Source organism: Oryctolagus cuniculus, chromosome 6, assembly GCF_964237555.1.
Source record: "Oryctolagus cuniculus chromosome 6, mOryCun1.1, whole genome shotgun sequence".
Classification (NCBI taxonomy): Eukaryota; Metazoa; Chordata; class Mammalia; order Lagomorpha; family Leporidae; genus Oryctolagus; species Oryctolagus cuniculus.
Window position 1 is genome coordinate 44,404,978 of NC_091437.1, and position 17,448 is coordinate 44,422,425.

General features: G+C 51.4%; 1 protein-coding gene across 1 annotated transcript; it reads left to right on the top strand.

The window, feature by feature from the left end:
• The first annotated feature begins 1,719 nt into the window (after window positions 1-1,719).
• Window positions 1,720-15,823, top strand: NIPAL4 (NIPA like domain containing 4). Its single transcript, XM_008255328.4, has 6 exons — window positions 1,720-2,032; window positions 5,323-5,562; window positions 9,297-9,353; window positions 10,475-10,565; window positions 12,803-12,963; window positions 13,436-15,823. Exons 1-6 carry the CDS (start codon window positions 1,996-1,998, stop codon window positions 14,065-14,067), a joined length of 1,218 nt encoding a protein of 405 aa, XP_008253550.1. The 5' UTR covers window positions 1,720-1,995; the 3' UTR covers window positions 14,068-15,823.
• Window positions 15,824-17,448: the final 1,625 nt, after the last annotated feature.

Genomic DNA, 17,448 nt, shown 5'->3' on the forward strand with positions numbered 1-17,448 from the left:
TACCCTAGCAAAACTGAAAAATCAAAGGTCCAGCCAGAGCGACACACTCTCCCATCTCTTGACCTGAGTCCTTGGGACAAGAGCGATCAAGTGTGAAAGCAGAGATGGTCTGAGGGCTGCACTGGGGCCAGCAGCAGAGTGGACACTGTTTTGTAGCACAAGGAGCATCTGTGCCGCAGAAATGCTTAGGTACCAGGAAAGATCAACTCCATTCTCTCGCCACATCCTTTAGCATCAAGGCACCAATTTCTCCAAGATGAACTACCATTTCCCAAGAGCACCAGCTATTCAGTATCTTGCTGCTCTGCATCCCAGTGTACACTGGTCTTGGTGTTCTTATCTCTGAATTCTGGCTTCCATTCCCTCCAAGGTTAGGGTGTTCCTAAAGACCCTTTGGACGTGAATGTGCTTGTTGGCCATGCCTGTGACAACGCTTTCTCTTCTACTCTCAGTCCTGCCCAGTCCCTACACCCCCTTGGTGGGCCACACACACTGAAAGGGACAAGAAGGAGCTGCATTCTTCTCTCCTTGACAGAAAAGGAAATGGGTCCCTATGGGAAGCAAGTGATATTTCAAGTCACCCAGCAAGTTGGAAGAAGCCTCTAGAACTTGTTCTTTGTGACCTAGGTGGAAGGCCACAAGTAGGACAGCGGAGGACGACAGACACAGGGGTCCAGATTAGCCCTGTTTATGCCCACCCCTCTGCTCCCAGCTATGGACACATGTTTCTCTACTCCTGTACAAGATTTAACACCAAGGAACTCTGCACTATTATAACTCCTCCATAAATATGAAATTACAATCAAGTTTTAAAAAATACTTTCCTTCATGTGTACCCTGGAGGTAAGAAGGGGACCTGCCTCAAAGGAGAATCCCTACGAAGGGTGTAGGGCAGGGTCCAGCTGCACGGAGGACCCACAGATGACTACCTGTGCCAGCCACCTCCTCCAGGAAGCAGGTGCCCAGTGCAGACAACTGCTCTCTCAGCCACCCCACGCTGCTACTGCCCAGAACAGGCGTCCTTCTCAGTCTCAAATACCAGAGCCTTAGGGCAACCTGAACAGCAGGATTCTGACCAGGGCTCTGTCTCTTCTCAGCTGGGATCCTGGGCAAGTTAACTTGATCACTCCCTGCCACAGATTCCTTTCTGTAAATAATCACACTACGCACTACTGCTGGCAGGAGAAGTACGTAAGCTGGAATTGCTCAGCACTTAGGACTCTGCCTCGCCCGTGGCAAGCACCACATCCACGCTTCCGTGGTCCGCGTTAGCATTTTTCCAACTCGGCTTTACCATTACCACAGTGTGTGCATACCCACACGTACACAATGCAAACAATTTGAAAACCATCCATCTTTCAAGAATTGATCTTATTTTGCTTCCTACATTCCTATATAAGGTTATGCGGGGTAGGGAGGGTGGACATATGTTGAGCATTTATAGTACAATTACTATGTACCTGTTACCTGCCAGTTCCTGATGCAGCTCAGATCTCCACGTTGAATGAATAAAGTAGGGAAGGGAAGGAGGGTGGAAGAGTAACCCAGACTCCGGAGGGCCCTCCCTGGCAGAAATACCCCCTTCCACTCTCCTACCATTGCTACTTTCACCTTAGCAAGAAGGTTGTTCCCCTCTCCCTCCAGCCTGGGGACCATCTGCTCTGTCCCGGACAGCCGCCTCGGCGGGGCGGGGCTCGGGGACCCGCCCCCTCGCCTCTTGCCCCTGGCACGGGGCGGCGACTGGGCGCCGGGAGCCGGGCTGAGTCCACACCCCGGGAGGGCATGCGCCCCTCTGCGGGCGGCCTCAGCGTCGGGCCCCCAGCTTCCTGAGCTCCTCGAGTCGCCGGGTGACTCCACCCTGGAGACCCTCCGCCTCTGGGGCGCGTCCTTCTCCTCCCCCCTGCGTGGGAACCCTGGCGGCTTCTAACGCGCGAGCCACGCCTGGGACAAGTCGCGGCCACCTGCTCCGGACTCGGGAAGCCCGGCAGGGGCTCCATGGAGCTTCGGGCCAGCAACTCCAGCTGCGAGAACGGTGCGTGCACTGGGCGGGGAATACCAGGGGGGGCACCCCGCCTGCCTTGCCCACCCTCTGCCACCAAGGGTCTAAGCTGGGGAGGGGTCTCTGCTAAAGTCCGAGCTGGGACTTCCTCTCTATCTTGGCCGCTGGGCTCACTGGGAGCTGGGAGCCAGGAATGGAACCCTGAGGAAGTATGGGGGAGGGGTGCTGCAGGCTGGAACAGGTGGCCTGGGCGCTTTGGGGTCTTGAGCTTTTTAGTGTACAGTGACTTCAGATGGTTTTAATACTTGTCCAGGTCTGGCTATTGAAAGACAGGGCACAGAGGTACCCAGAGTCTCATTGATCCCAAACCCCTCATTGCTCCCATACCCCTTAGAACAAGGAACAATAGAAATGCAAAAAAGGATCAAACACTCCCGGCTTCCTGTTAAGTTTTAGCATAAAGCAGGCAGGGGACCAGGTCCCTTACTGGTATTATTTCAGTCAGTCCTTCCAACAATTCTAGAAGGTAGGTGGGCAGTTACTTTACTGACCCATTCTGAAGGTGTGCAAAGCTAGGCTCGGAGAAGGCTAATGATGCGCTCGCATCACAACACTGGGGCAGTGTGATACAAACCAGGGCTCTGTGACTCTAAGATATGTCCCTGTGCTACAATGGCTCGCCCCCTTCCTTGGTGTGTCTACAGTTTTCTGTCTTGGAATTGCAGTCTGTGGAACAGCTCCGTTTCTCTTAACTTCTTCCCTTCTCCAGTGGGGCTTTCAAAGACAGACACTTGGGTGATGGCTGCCTTGGGTTTCTTGGCCAACAAGGCAGGCTGCTAGCAGCCTTGCTCTTGTTCTGTGGCGGGATTATCTGCAGCTCCACCACGTTTGGGAAGAGAAGACAGGAATCACCTAGCCCAACACCTGTTTCTTCAGATGGACATCCTCATCAGAACTGGATTTCCTCAGACCATCAGCCTTCCTTGTGTCTTTTCACCATGATGGAGGAAACTGACTCTGTACTCTGCGGAGGGTGCTGAGCCAGTGGGTGCCATGACAGTGACAGCCAAGCCCACAGTGGGTCTTTCGGCTCTACCTGGCAGAAGTACACCTTCAGGGAGAAGGGGAAGGATGTGGGAACGGACTTGGCTCTTTGGTCCACTTCCTGCCAGGCTCTGCCTCATTTCCTGGACTCCCAGATTCAGCTCTTGAGCAAGGAGGCCCAAGCTTGCAAATGACGATGAGCAACAAGGAACAAGTCTGACTAGGGACCCAGAAGGCTGCTTGATTCATCTTGCTGCAGTGGTGACACAGGTGTCAGAAAGGGAGATCTCCCTCCCATCGCTGAGATACAGGCACAGCCCTAGTGGCTTGCAGACTTAGTGCCACCACCAGGTGCTTGTGTAACTCAACAAGTCCCTTCCTTCTCTGGGCCTCAGTCTCCCCAGTTGAAATCAGAGGATTAGACTGGCTGTCCTCCAGCTCTGTGTGCCATGGAAGAAAGATCAACACTCCCCTGTATCCGCTCCTTCCAGGGCCTCTCTGCACTGCAGATGTGCCAAAGCCAGAACTACCTGACCTTGGACTTTGGGTTCCTTGTAGACACTGGCTACAATTTCTCACTTGGTCTGAGAGGTGCCTGGTCCAGGCTTATATCCTTGGCACTGAAGCCCGGGCCTTTGTCAGAGTTTCTTGGAAAAAGACTTCTGCCTCCAGAGGTCAAGTACCTCGACAGTCCAAGTCCTTAACAAACCTGACTGAAGGGAGCCAGATAAAGATTCTAGGGACTTGCAGGCAACAGGCTTTGGAAGGGGCAACTGCTGCAGAGCTTCGGCCAGTTGTTGCCCAGTGGGTCATTACGCAGGTGAATGAAGCAGACCTTCTGTGTCAAGTGTAGCTCTGACTCTGACCTTTGCCTGGGAAATCTATTTTTAAATGTTGGTAATTGATTTGTATTTTCAGCCAATGATTAGGAAGCCAAATGAAGGCTCCCCCCATCTTTCTGCATGCTCTATTGGCATGGGATGGGCAGGTGGTTAAGAGCACGGGTTTTGGCATCAGGTCTGCCTGAATATAATTCTGGCTTCACTCCTCACTACTGATTTGCTTTAGGCAGCCTCAGTTTCTCAGGTGAGAGCCTGGGATGGATCATTGTGCTGGTATCAGAGTGGTTGTTAGGAAGCCTCGTGGAAAACTCCAGAACAGAGGATCATGCGAGTAGCAGCACTGGGGGACTGTTGGATTTTCTTTGTACTGATTTATTGAACTTGAGCATCTCTGCTCTTTGGGCTGGGGGTCTGGCCTCTCTGCGTATTTGTGCCAGAAGGTCAAGCAAGGGTGTGCTGGCTCTAGGGCCTGACAGCTGATTCAACTCTCTGAGACTATAGAATTGGAGTCTGTATGGAGTGGCAGGGACGTCAGTCCCATTGTGCCTTGAAAGTAGCCCCGGCCAGGGACAATGAACACCAGACGTCTCAGAAGCAATGCCCGAGAATGGTCAGTTCCCACAAGCTGGAAGGGGCTGGTGCCCTCTCCAGCCTCACTCCCCACACTTCCATTGTAGCCAGAGATGCAGAGCACTAAGGGAAGCGGCCTGGGAGAGGGATTGTGAGCTCCTGGAGGCCCACATGCCAAGAGGTTCAGAGGGGACCCCTGAGGGCGGGGACAGGAGGTTGGACTCAGTGAGGCCTCGGAGCCGAGGGGACACTGCCTGGTGTGCGGGGTGTCAGTCCAGCTTACAGGTCCTGCACTGCCGTTCTGGTCACAGACAGTACCACTCTCTTATTGCTTCTGTTTCTGTTTCCACCAAATGAGGATTCAAGACAGTTTTTGGAGCTATGTGGTACAGCAGTTAAGTTTCCTCTCAGGCTTCCCATGGCCCATATGCATATGCCTGGTTCAAGTTCTAGCTACTCCACTTTCAATCCAGCTTCCTGCTAGTGCTCCCCCTGGAAGTCAGCAGAAGATGGCTTAAATCCTGGGGTCCCTGGAATCCACGTGGGAGATCTGGATTGAGTTCCTGGCTCCTGGCTTTGATCTGGCCGAGGTCCAGCTACTGTGGGCATTTGTAGAGTGACCCAGCAGATGGAAGATAACTCACTGCCTTTCAAGTAAAATAAAAATGTGAGAAGTAATTATAAAGTTAGCACTTGAAAAAATGGGATGAATTCCTGAAAACAAGGTCCCTGGCCTGCACTCAGTGAATGTTAACTGCTGTTTTAAGTTGGGGCCCAGGGCCCAGTGGCAGAAGCATACAGTCTGCTACCAGGGCCAGTCCCGTGGTGCCATCCATGTGACTCCCTCCCTCTGCCCTTCCTGCCCAGGCTCCTTCATCAACCTCTACTGCTCTTCCCATGAAGTCCTGTGCCAGATCGTCAGCGGCCTCAGCCCCGAGGTACCCAGCAATGCCACCGGGAGCAGCTGGCAGGAGAGGTTCAGGCAGAAATACGGCTTTTACGTCGGCCTCGGCCTGGCCTTCCTGTCCAGCTTCCTGGTCGGCACCAGCGTCATCCTCAAGAAGAAAGGCCTCCAGCGACTCGTGGCCACCGGGGCCACTCGGGCAGGTAGGCTCTTGTGGACGTGGGGGGAGTGGGATAGGGCCCGGGGCAGCTGAGCCCTCGCCCAGCTTCCCTCTGCTGGGGCCAGGACGGCAGTCTGAGAGCTGGGCATGCAAAAGGCTCATTGTTAACTCTGCTGGGAATCCCTCCTGTCTACAGCAGACCTTCCTTTATAGCCTAGTATCTCCTGAGAACTTCAATCTGGCCGGCCGCTGGGGTGAAGCCAGGAGTCTCAGGGCCAGGAATCCAGTCCTGGTTTGGCTTTTCCCCAGCTCTGACATCCAAGACAGGCCACAGTTTCCCTGCAGCGTGGAACCCACATACCTGGGCCTCACCAGCGTCAGCCATGCACACACCCTCCTGACCATCCAGTTGAGCTCCCTGGGGCTACTATGGAATTATTGAGTCTCTGTTCACAGGGACTCTGTTTGGAAAAGATGTACATTTGTGATGCAATTCTTGGGAACAGGAGTCATGTGTGGAAGAATCCATTCGTGCAGTCATCACTTCTTGCCTGCCTCTGGTGTGCTGGGTGTGAGGCTAACATAAAGGGTTCAGTGAAGTGTGAGGGACACACAGTCCAGGGGCAGTTTTCACAAAGGATGTAGGGTGTTGCCATGGAGAAAATACACCGTGCTGTGGGGACGTCAGAGATGCATGAAAAAGCTTGTGAGGTTAGGGGAGGTTTTCTGCAGCAACTGATCCCTACACTGAGACCTGACTGATATGCAGACAGCAAAGTAAAGAGGGAAGATGGTGTTCCAGGTAGAAGGAACAGCGTGTGCAAAGGCAAAGAGTTGGAGAGAACAGAACCGGTGTAAGGAACTGAAAGCAGTTCGTGATGGTTAGATCGTGGAAGGGTAAAGGAGGTAAGGGCCAGTGCATGGACACTGAACTACTGGTTTGAGGGCAACTCTTAGGTAATTGAGAAGTTCTGGGTAGAGGGGTGATGGTCTGGGTTAGGACGTGAAAACATCCCTGGATGCTAGGTGGAGGACAGAATAGGGAACACAATTCAGGGCAGGGCAAACAATTAAGTGAGTGAGAGCACAGAACTGTGGCCTGGAGACGAGGGATGGGTTCCAGGATGGCTTTGGAAGGAGGCTCCGCCTGCTCTGATGCAGACGGCTGCATGGGGCGGATAAAGAAGGAGTCAAGGGTGACTCAGATTTTGGACTTGAGCAATCGGGGACGTGATGGTGCTCTTTTCTGAGATAAAGAATGCAGAAGGACCAACAGGTTTATGGGAAGGTGCAGAGTGCTCAAGTTGGGACATGCTCTGTTTCAAGGTTCTGTGCAACACTGTGCTCTGGAAGCAACTTCTAGTTCCCATTCAGGCCCTTGAATTCCTGGTGCTGAGATTCTGAGTAAGACAGGAACTTTGCTTCCTCGTGTCTCACATGGGGTGAGAAAAGCGCCGGATTCAAGGGTTACTGACGAGACATGGGACACGTTCAGAAAATGCTTGGCAGACGGTAATTACTGGCATTAGTGTTGCCTTCATCCACGTGAGCGTGCCCAGGAGACACTGTGTTACACATACCCGGAGCCCAGTTGCTCCACAACAGAGAGCCAGGAGGTGCAGAGAGGAAGCAGGGAGCAATGGTCGTGGTGCTTCAGGATTTGCTTCTGGACAAGAGTCCGGAAGACGATGGGCCTCCCAAAAGGAGGGGAGCAGAGCAAGCACTGTTGGTCATTCAAGAAGACAACCTCTCTAGAATAAATCTTTTCCTTCAAACTGGTATTTCAGTATCTTCCAAGATTTCAATCCTTAGAGTAAAATACTGAGATCTCAACATCCATGGGAGATTCTGACCCCCTTGGAAATGTGAGGATCCTCTCCTTAGGAAAGTGAGCACTCACAGAAAACCACATGCAGTTTTTGAATTCTCACAGCACTGTCTCAAAGCCATCCATCACCACCACTATCCTTGTCGCTAAGCATTGACTGTGTACCAGGCTCCAAACAAAGGAGTCATGGCTTCTGGCGTAATGAGCTTCTGTTTTGGTGGAACAAGTAGCAGAAGCTGAGTAGATCAACTCAAACTGGCATGAAGCTTCATGAAGGAGGGGAGCTGCGGGTTATTAAGGAGAACCCCAAGGGAAATGAGAGTGAAGTGGGAGAGGGAGGTCATCTGTGGGGAAGAAATGCAAGCAGAGGCCTGCAGAGTGAGTGTGGATTTGGGCCATCGGTGGCTGGGAGTAATCTGGACATGAGGAAGAGCCCGTGTGTAGACCTGGAGGCAGACAGGAGCCCATCATTTCTGAAGAATTAAGAACACAAAGAGTGACAGGAGATGCCTTTAGAGAGATGAACAGGCCCAAGCTATGCATGGCCTTGTTTATAATCCTGATCTTTATCCTCAGAAAAATTGGAAGCCGGGGTCCTGCTCTCAACTCTGCAGTGGTGTGATAGTATTTGCGTTCTTAAAAGAACACTGGCTGCCGTGAGAGGAACCCATTACTGAAGGGGCAAAAGCAGAACCCGAGTAACCATGAAAGAGGCGGCTGCCTCAGCCTGGACCAGAAGGGATGGTGCCTTGGAGTAGGATGGTGGCAAGGGAGTGGTCACACCTGAGATGCTTTTGGAGACAGAAGCAGCAGGATGTGTGGAATATAGAAGGAGTAGAGAGAGAAGGGTCAAGAACAACCGACAGGAGTAGTTGGCATTGCCATCATCTAGGCCAGGGAGCCCAGCAGGCACTGAGATACACACGTCTGGAGCCCAAGTGCTTAAGCAACCTGGTACAAGGAAGCGCCACTTGCCAAGCTTCATTTTGCGGGTAGGTTAGGAGCATTTCAAAGCACAGGTTTGGGCAGAGCAGTTAAGATGCTGCTTGGATGCCCATATTCGCTATCAGGGCAACTGAATTTGGGCCCAGCTCCTTTTTTTTTTTTTTTTTTTTTTTGATAGAGTTAGAGCGAGACAGAGAGAAAGGTCTTCCTTCCATTGGTTCACTCCCCAAAATGACCGTTACAGCCAGTGCGCTGCGCCGATCTGAAGCCAGGAGCCAGGTGCTTCCTCCTGGTCGCCCATGCGGATGTAGGGCCCAAGCATGTGGGCCATCCTCCACTGCATTTCCGGGCCACAGCAGAGAGCTGGACTGGAAGAGGAGCTACCGGGACAGAATCCAGCGCCCCAACCAGGACTAGAACCCGGGGTGCCGGCACCACAGGCGGAGGATTAGCCTAGTGAGCTGCAGTGCCGGCCACCCAGCTCCACTTTTGATACCAGCTTCCTGCTAATGTGCACCTTGGATGACAGCATGTGCTGGCTCACATGGCCAGATCCCCCAGGTGGGAAACTTGGATAATCCAAGTTCCCAACTCCTGGCTTCAGCCTGGCCCAGCCCCAGCTGTTCACTAGGGAATAAACCAGTGTGTAGAAGATCCTCCCTGCCTTTCTCTGCCTTTAAAAATAATTAAATATATATTTTATATATATATACATATGTGTGTATATATATGTATATATAATTGAAGGCTCCATTTAAGACAGAAATTGAGATGCCTCTGAGAGAGACAAGAGATGACCCGCAGGACAGTTGGCTCTATGAGTAGGGATGGGCTCAGAAAGTAGTTCCAGGTTGCCCCATAAATAGGTGGTTTTCAAAACACTGGGAAGGGATGAATACCCACAGAAGCTGGCCAAGAATCGACGACCAGTGAAAGGCCGATTTAGGAGAGGTGCTTTAGAAGGTATGGACAAGTGCTAACTTTGTGTGCTTTGCTTTCTACAGTGGACGGAGGCTTTGGCTACCTGAAAGACGCGATGTGGTGGGCTGGATTTCTCACCAGTAAGTGGGTTCCTTGCTCTAGTAACAGTGGCCTATGGGCATTGGATGGAGGAGAAAGGAGTAGATGGGGGCATTTCTGCCTCTAACCGGGGAAGTATGAGGCTGAGACTCAGGTCCCCAGGGGGAACCTTGACAAGCCTTGTGGGCCGAACATCCTACCCTCCTCTCAGGTCACCTGCTCTGTCACTCGTGAACTATCTGCAGCCAGAACGATGTATTCCGAGCCCCTATCAATCAAGTTTTCTCCGCTTCCTTTGAAACGTAGGATGGAAATACCACTGCTTACTGGCGGTGGACACATGGACTCCTACATGGTAGAAAGCTAGGACTCCTACGCCAGCTTCTCCCCTCCACAGGCAGTTAATTTGTTAGTCTGCTTACAAGATAGCCGGTCTGCCACTTAAGTTTTGCCCGAATTTGCACACTCATACATTTCCCCGATTGCCCCCCTCTGGTTATCAAACTAATTCTCTTAGGTGGGAATCAACTTTCCAATGATGATCCCCTAAGGCAGGTTGGGATCCCTGGCTTAGCCAACCAGAGCTGTCACAGACGTCACCTGCTTTCCCAGGGTGACCCAGGTTACCCTGCAGCAACAGAGAGACAGAGAAGGTGCTTCCAGGAGTTTGCAAACTGGCAACTCAGATGGGGAACTTGAGGCCCTTGAGAATGTCTGACTTGACTTCACTGTCCACAGCTCCCCTAGGAGGGAGAGACCCAGAGAGTCCACCAATGTAACCATTTCTTTATAAGATAATTAACAATTTTCTAGAACTTCCCTAAAAGAATACAAAACATTAGCAGTCCCTGAGACCCACTTAACTGTGCATGGACTAGAAGTCCAGCCATGTGGAGACTAAACAGGCCTTGGCTCAAAAAGCAACTCATCTGACTTTGGACTCTGGGCCTCAGCTTTGCCATCTTTAAAATGGAAGGATTTGCTTGGGATAATCTGGGCTCAGAGTCTCCCCGTGGAGGTCCTGAGGATCAAGAAGGTAAGGAACACGGGTCTGCCATTCAGTGGGTTGGACACTGAATGAAGCCATCTCCAGCCAGCACCATCTGGACTGGAGACACTGCACTGGAGGGCTCTAAGCGTCTTTTCTCCCTTAATTTCCTAGTGGCTGCTGGGGAAGTTGCCAACTTCGGGGCCTACGCATTTGCACCTGCAACAGTCGTCACACCTCTGGGAGCACTCAGCGTCCTCATAAGGTTGTTGTCACCCCTCTAGCCACTGCCGGTTCCTTCCTGTTTCCAATTTGTTGAGATCTGCAGTTGCAGGTGGGCCAATCCGGGACCTAGGACAGTGCCAGGCCCCAGAAAGGGACGGGTGTTTTTCAGTGCTCTGGACCCTGCATTGTTTGCTACCACTAAGGCCGGTAATGGAGGCCGGCTGGGCCCAAGCCAGTGGGAAGGCTGCCTGTCTCCTGTCAGTGTTTCAGTGCTTCAGTAGGAAAGACACACAAGTGAAAAGCATGAGCCCTAGATGAACACTATCTGGCTTCTAGTCTGTGCTCTATGACTTAGCAGGTGCCTTACCCTGGGCAAGTCATTTAACCACTGTAAGCCTCAGTTTCCACATCTTCAAAATAGGAATGCTAATGCTATGTACCAGAGACATTGTTCTGAGGACTAAATGCAGTAATGCACAGGAAATGCTTAGTACGGCACTGACAACAGAAAACAATCACAGCTCTCGTCTTGAGGGCTTGCTGTGTACCAAATGCTCTCAGCGTATCTCTGGTATTAACTCATTTAATCCTCACAGCATCCCTACCTAAGGCCAGAGGTTCATCCAGTTGGCAAGCTACCCAATGTGACTAGGGTTCAGCTATCCAGGCCAGGATTCCAACCCAGGCAGTCAAAATCCAGAGTCTGAATCCTTAGCCATGGTGCCATGTTGCCTCTCAAGTAAGCACTCAACACATGTTGGAGAATAATCGGTACTAAATGCACGTGCGTCCTATGGTCCCCAGTCCTTCTGAACTGCAAACAGAGCACCCCTTCTGCGAGGGTCTCCAAGCCCCTTTGAAGGAGAGCGTGCTGTTTGGCCCATTTTTGAAAGCCTGGTAAATCCCAGCTAACCACATACCTGCCATCTTCTCTGTTGTGTCTTACTCTCTGGAAGACAATTTTGCAACATTTCCACAGTCAGAAAACCAATGAAGCCATGATTCATATTGTACAACCAGCTGGCTAGGCTGACTGCACACCTCATGTGGCTGTGATCCCACCATGGCGTATCTGATGCTAGAATCCCCACTCCTTGGACCCTGGGAGTGGCATGGGATCCTCTGTGTCATCCCTGCCCGGTGAATGCCACCAGATTCTCCTGAATAGGACACTGCGGGTGAAATTCTTCCTAGTAGCTTTAGAGGAGACAGAAGAGGGAGGGACGCAGCTTAGGTATCAATCCCCACTCTCCTGACAGCTTGAGTCAGGACCTCTGAAGGCAGTTGGGTCCCAGGGTAGAAAAGATGTTCACCTTAAACTGCTACTGCCATTGTAAGGAAACAGAAGCATGAGCCATGACCATGCCCAACCTGCCTGTCCTCACTTGCTTCCGTCCCCTCTGCCGGCTCACAGAGAGAATGGGAGGGCTGGGGAAATCATGTCATCAGGTAATAGCACGAAACTCCTGGAGCTCTTTTCTCCAGAGGAGTGAAGACTCAGGGAAGTCACAAGCATTCTGTTCAGTGAGGCATAGAGGAAAACCCAGACGCTTCATAATCAGACACTGCTTTAGTGCAGTCCTGGCTTCCCCAGGACTGGTAAAGCTGTTTGACCTTGCTAAGTCATTTTCTAGGAGACCAGTTTTCTCATCTATGAAATGGATATAGTATATTTTACTGTATCACGAATCATAGTAAAGTTCCTAGCACTGTACCCATGCCCAAAACATGGTGCCTATTATTGTCACTGTGGTTTTTTTATATTGACATCTAGCAAAGCAATAAGGAATAAATTTGGTCTGTACGATCCAAGCAATGGAAGTGGGACAAGGAGTAGAAATTTTCAAGGGGTGTGTTTTCAGTGAGTAATTAGAGTAAACCTACAATGGAGCCATTTGGCTTGTGAAGGAGTGAGCTCCCGAGAGGCAAGCAAGCCAAGGCCAGACACCGTGTGTCAGCATTGCTAAGCGGATGTGTTCCTGCGGTAGAAAGTTGAAGAGGAGCCCTCCGGAGGACTCTCCCTACCCCTCTGTTAGGGAGGGCTTGGTTTCTAAAATCAGAGACACCTACCCGCGTTTCTACTGCCCCAGCACACATACAACCCTCCCCGAAATCAGCGTCTACTTCAAACGTTTACAGAGGGCCTAGCAAAACTTCTAAATGGGAGCACAGAGTTCTCATCTGTTCGCTGTGGGTGCCTGCTCAGCCCCTATTTTCCTTTGGGACACTGGGACAGGCCCGGCTGCCCTCAACCCTTTCTCCCATTGTCACACGTAGTGCCATCCTGTCCTCCTACTTCCTGGGCGAGAGTCTGAACTTGCTGGGGAAGCTGGGCTGCGTGATCTGCGTGGCAGGCAGCACAGTGATGGTGATACACGCCCCCGAGGAGGAGAAGGTCACCACCATCATGCAGATGGCTTCCAAGATGAAAGACACAGGTATGCCCCGCTCCTGGGGGCCAGGCGCCCCCTGAGGCATCAGCTCGGGGGAAGGTCTGGTTGGGCTCTGACTATCTCAGGTGCTGCCCCCTGGAGGAGAGGGAAAGCTAAACAAAATGTTGGGATGGTGCTAGTTAGCCAGTGTGGCTTAAGGGCTTCCTGACCTGGTCTATGTGGAGACCATGTAATAAGTGTTTATTACGTGCTAGGCACTGTGCTAAATGCTTTATGCACATTGTCTCATTGAACCTTCTAAAACACGCCTACGAGCACAGTCCTGCTGTTGATGGTCTTCTACACATTAGGAAATGGAGGTGCGGGAGATTTAACGACTTGCCCAAATTACAAGTTGCAGCAGGGACGGGGATCCATGTTTGTCAGACTCCACAGCAACTCCCTGCCATGGGCTGGGGGCCTCCGATGCCCTCTGCCATCCTCCCCAGCTGAGACCCGTGTCCCCCCCCCCCCCAAGGCTTCATTGTGTTCGCCGTGCTCCTGCTGGTGTCCTGCCTCATTCTCATCTTCGTCGTCGCCCCACGTTACGGGCAAAGGAACATCCTCATCTACATCATCATCTGCTCCGTGATCGGGGCCTTCTCCGTGTCTGCTGTCAAGGGTCTGGGCATCACCATCAAGAACTTCTTCCAGGGCTTGCCTGTTGTGCGGCACCCACTGCCCTACATCCTCTCTCTCATCCTGGCTCTCTCCCTAAGCACTCAGGTCAACTTCCTCAACAGGGCGCTGGATATTTTTAATACCTCCCTGGTGTTCCCCATCTACTACGTGTTCTTCACCACGGTGGTCGTCACCTCTTCCATCATCCTCTTCAAGGAATGGAACAGCATGTCAGCTGTGGACATCATGGGAACCCTTGCTGGCTTTGTCACCATCATCTTGGGCGTGTTCATGCTTCATGCTTTCAAAGACCTGGCCATCAGCTGGGCCAACTTGCCCCACATGCACAAAAACCCAACACCACCTACTCCCAGCCCAGAGCCCACTGTCATTAGACTGGAAGACAAGAATGTCCTTGTGGACAACATAGAACTTTCCAGCACCCCATCACCAGAAGAGAAGCCCAAAGTATTTATAATCCATTCGTAAAGCTTTGAATACAGGAGCGACAGGATGAGCCTGACGGTACAGCTTCACCTTTGTTCCAAAAGCACTTGGTTGGTTATTTCCAGCACAATGTTAGCAGTGGGCTCTCCCTGCTTGCGATGTTCATTTATACCTCAGTGCTGTTTCCAGGAGGAACTTCCCTACCCAGAATGCAGTGGGGGCAGAACTTCCTGGAGACACAGCTCCAGTGACCAAATACCCTAGTTTACAGTGGTGTCAGCAGGTCCCCGGACCTCCCTTCCCACTGATTCTCTCGGTGCCACCTCTGTGTTGTTGGGAAGATGGCAGAACTTGACCTGTTGAATGTAGCACAGTCTAAGCACTTCCCTGAGATACTGGTCATCAGGAAATCCTACTGACCAGTTTTCCTCCTGAGACCAACTTCCCATTCCTTAGGCCAAGAAGGAAACAGAGCTGGCTCTCAGAGGCCCAGACACTAATTTGCCCCATCTTCCAGTTCAGAGATTCCAGGGCCACAGCCAATGTAAAATGTGCTATTGCTTTTGCCACTTCCTCTCTGGAGGCAGAAGCAAGACCTCAGCTGACCTTCCAACTGTGAAAGCCACCTGATGCCGCAGAAAAGAGGTCCCAGCAGCCCGTTGCTGGAGCACTGCAGCCTCCAGACAGCACCTTGGGGGCCACTCCGTCCCACACGTCCCTCTCTGCGTGCATCCTAAGGAGTCAGTCACCGAGATGTGCAGGCGGGAGTCTTTGAAACTGCAACAGAACAACAACCAAAGGTGCCTCCCAGCCAAGCTCTGCTGCCCCAACCCAGCCTTTCACTTTGCCTTACACTGAAAAGGGAACAGCAGTTGCCCTGCTCGTAAACGTCATCTGCCTATCGAGCTAGAAATGGGCGGAACGTGCTTTCCTTTTCCTCGGCGAGTTACGCAAAATAGGATTTGGGGAGACGGAGAGAGCGTGCGGGACAAGGTCACACGCTGAGGGTTTGGCAGAAAGTCGTGCGCTTTCTGGAAAGCAGAGCTAACTTCCATGTTCACGCTGGTGCTCAACCAGGAACCCAGCTGCAAAGGGTTCTGGGCTCGCTTACAGGCTGCAGCCCTTCAGGCTTGGTCAATGTGAGGAGTTTCGTGTCTCCATGATCAAGTGGAGGCACGGGGGTGGCCCCGGAGACATTCTGGCTACTGACCAGATTGCCACCATGCCCCCAGCTCCATGGATGCCCTGCCCACACTGGGAAGCAGCATACCATGACTCCAGTGCCACCTGCCACAGGCACTACCTTTGGTCCCCTCACAGTTAGCCAGAGGTGGCCACAAAACAAGAGCAGCTGCAGAGGTGTATAATCGATATCCCTTCCTTTCTCATCTCCATTGCAGCTGCATGAGTACGGGAGTTGGTACAAGGGTCATCCGAAAGGGAAGTTAGGGAGCCAGGGTATGGGAGAGGGGAGACTTGATCCTCACTCCCAAGTTGGGGCAGAGCCTCCCCTGGGTATCTCCCTACCTGCACCCTGTGTTTACATCCCATGCCCTGAGTGCAGTCAGCCCAGGCCCAACTCCAATGGTCTTGGAACTCCAGAGGTTCCGCTGACCAACGCATTGGCTTCCTCTACCCTCAGCCTCGGAGTTCTGGTTTTAATGAATGTGGATTTCTGCCTGTAACTAAAATCAATGCAACAAGTTGGTTCTTGAAAACAGCAGTGGACCAAGGGCCCTGGAAGTACAAACTGCAGGGTCTAGAATAAATACTTGCTATTTGTGTCTTCACCTTTGAATCAGTTACCTTTTCATCACTGAATCTAAGACAAGTTATTTATGAAGAAAGGTCTATTTTGGCTCATGGTTTTGGAGGTTCATCATCCAGGATGGGGCCAGCCCCATTGGTTGAGATGTCCGTTAAGAGAGGTGGGTGGCACCCGAGGCACAGCCCTTGCAGACCAAAGATCACATTGCGAACCAGGAAGCAGATTGGAAGCCAGGCCTGCCTCTCAAGCTTTTATAATCAACCCTCTCAAGGGCACGCCCCCAGTGACCTCCAGCTCTCCGCCCCCCCCCCCCAAACCACCACACGAAAATCAACCCTCTTAGTGCCATGAACCCTTGACTCGGGAGCGACATCCTGTTCATGCCATAGCAAGCTTCCTTGACCATGCGGCAATTAAATATGTTCCTCTAGTGCCAGGAGATCAACCGCGATTCCTGAAAGAGCATGGCTGCCAAGAACGAGCCTCGGGGTCTTTCATAGGTGCACCTGCGCTAGAGTGGGAACAGTTGCTTACGGAATATGGCCTGTTGAAGACAACTAACACCTGAGCCCTTACCAGGCACAGGCATGGTGAATTCACTCTAATTCCTTACTGCTTCCCAAGACTGATATATTTTTAAGTCCCATTTTATAGAGGAAAGGGACCCAGACAGCTTAGATAATTACCCAAGGTCACACAGCCAGGAAGAGTCAAATTCGATGTCTGGATTGAGTTCATAGTCCTAAACCCTAGGCACAGCGTGTCTCCAAAGGATTAGACTTGTCCACAGTTGCATTATCTGATACTGCTTTGTTCATTTTTATTTTCCTGTGTTGTTTCCCAACTGGATATAAGCTTCATGAGAGTTGGTCTTGATTTATTATTTATCTGAGTGTCCCACATACAGTTGACACTCAAGAAATCTGTTGAATGAACAGTATCATTCTAAGCAGTCTTCCTTGCCAAAACTCTCCTGAGTACATGATTTCAACACAAGGCTGATCATAACGCAAAGTTTTAACTATGAGAGGCTGAAAAGTACAATCAGATGTCAAAGACTCCTTTCCAGGGTTTTTGTGAAGATTCAATGAGCCAAGGTATATAAAGAAAAGGAGCATGCAGCGCTTTGCATGTGTTAAGTGCTCAGCAAATATTACTTCCTATCATGGTTATTATTCCATTTTTCTAAAAGAAACTAACTTGAGGATCAAATGGGAGCGTGAACATGAGAATCTTTTGTGGACACCCAGCTCCTAGCTGTACCCATCTCCTAAGCCCAAGAGATCTTGGGCAGGTCTCTCCCTAGGAATATGACTGGATAAACAGAATGTCTCTGCTGTCCTCTAGCCCAGTAGGAGAGAATGAGAAGAAATGTATCATGTGGGCAAGCATTGCAGCATAGTGAGCTAAGCTGCAGTCTATAATGCTGTCATCCCATATTGATGCATCGATTTAAGTTCTAAGTGCTCCACTTCCAATCCAGCTCCCTGCTGATGTGCCTGGGACAGCATAGAAGGATGGTCAAAATGTTTGGGCCCCTGATTCCATGTGGGAGATCCAGATGGAGCTCCTGGCTCCTGCCTTTGGCCTGGGCCAGCCCTAGTCACTGTGGTCTTCCAGGGAATGAACCAGCAGATGGAAGATTCTCTCTCTCT

Excerpts from the sequence above, each read along its gene's own strand:
- NIPAL4 (XM_008255328.4), top strand. The coding sequence starts at position 1,996 with ATGGAGCTTCGGGCCAGCAACTCCAGCTGCGAGAACG. Across the intron at positions 10,566-12,802 it reads GCACTCAGCGTCCTCATAAG|TGCCATCCTGTCCTCCTACT; the intron begins GTTGTTGTCACC and ends TGTCACACGTAG. Across the intron at positions 12,964-13,435 it reads TTCCAAGATGAAAGACACAG|GCTTCATTGTGTTCGCCGTG; the intron begins GTATGCCCCGCT and ends CCCCCCCCCAAG.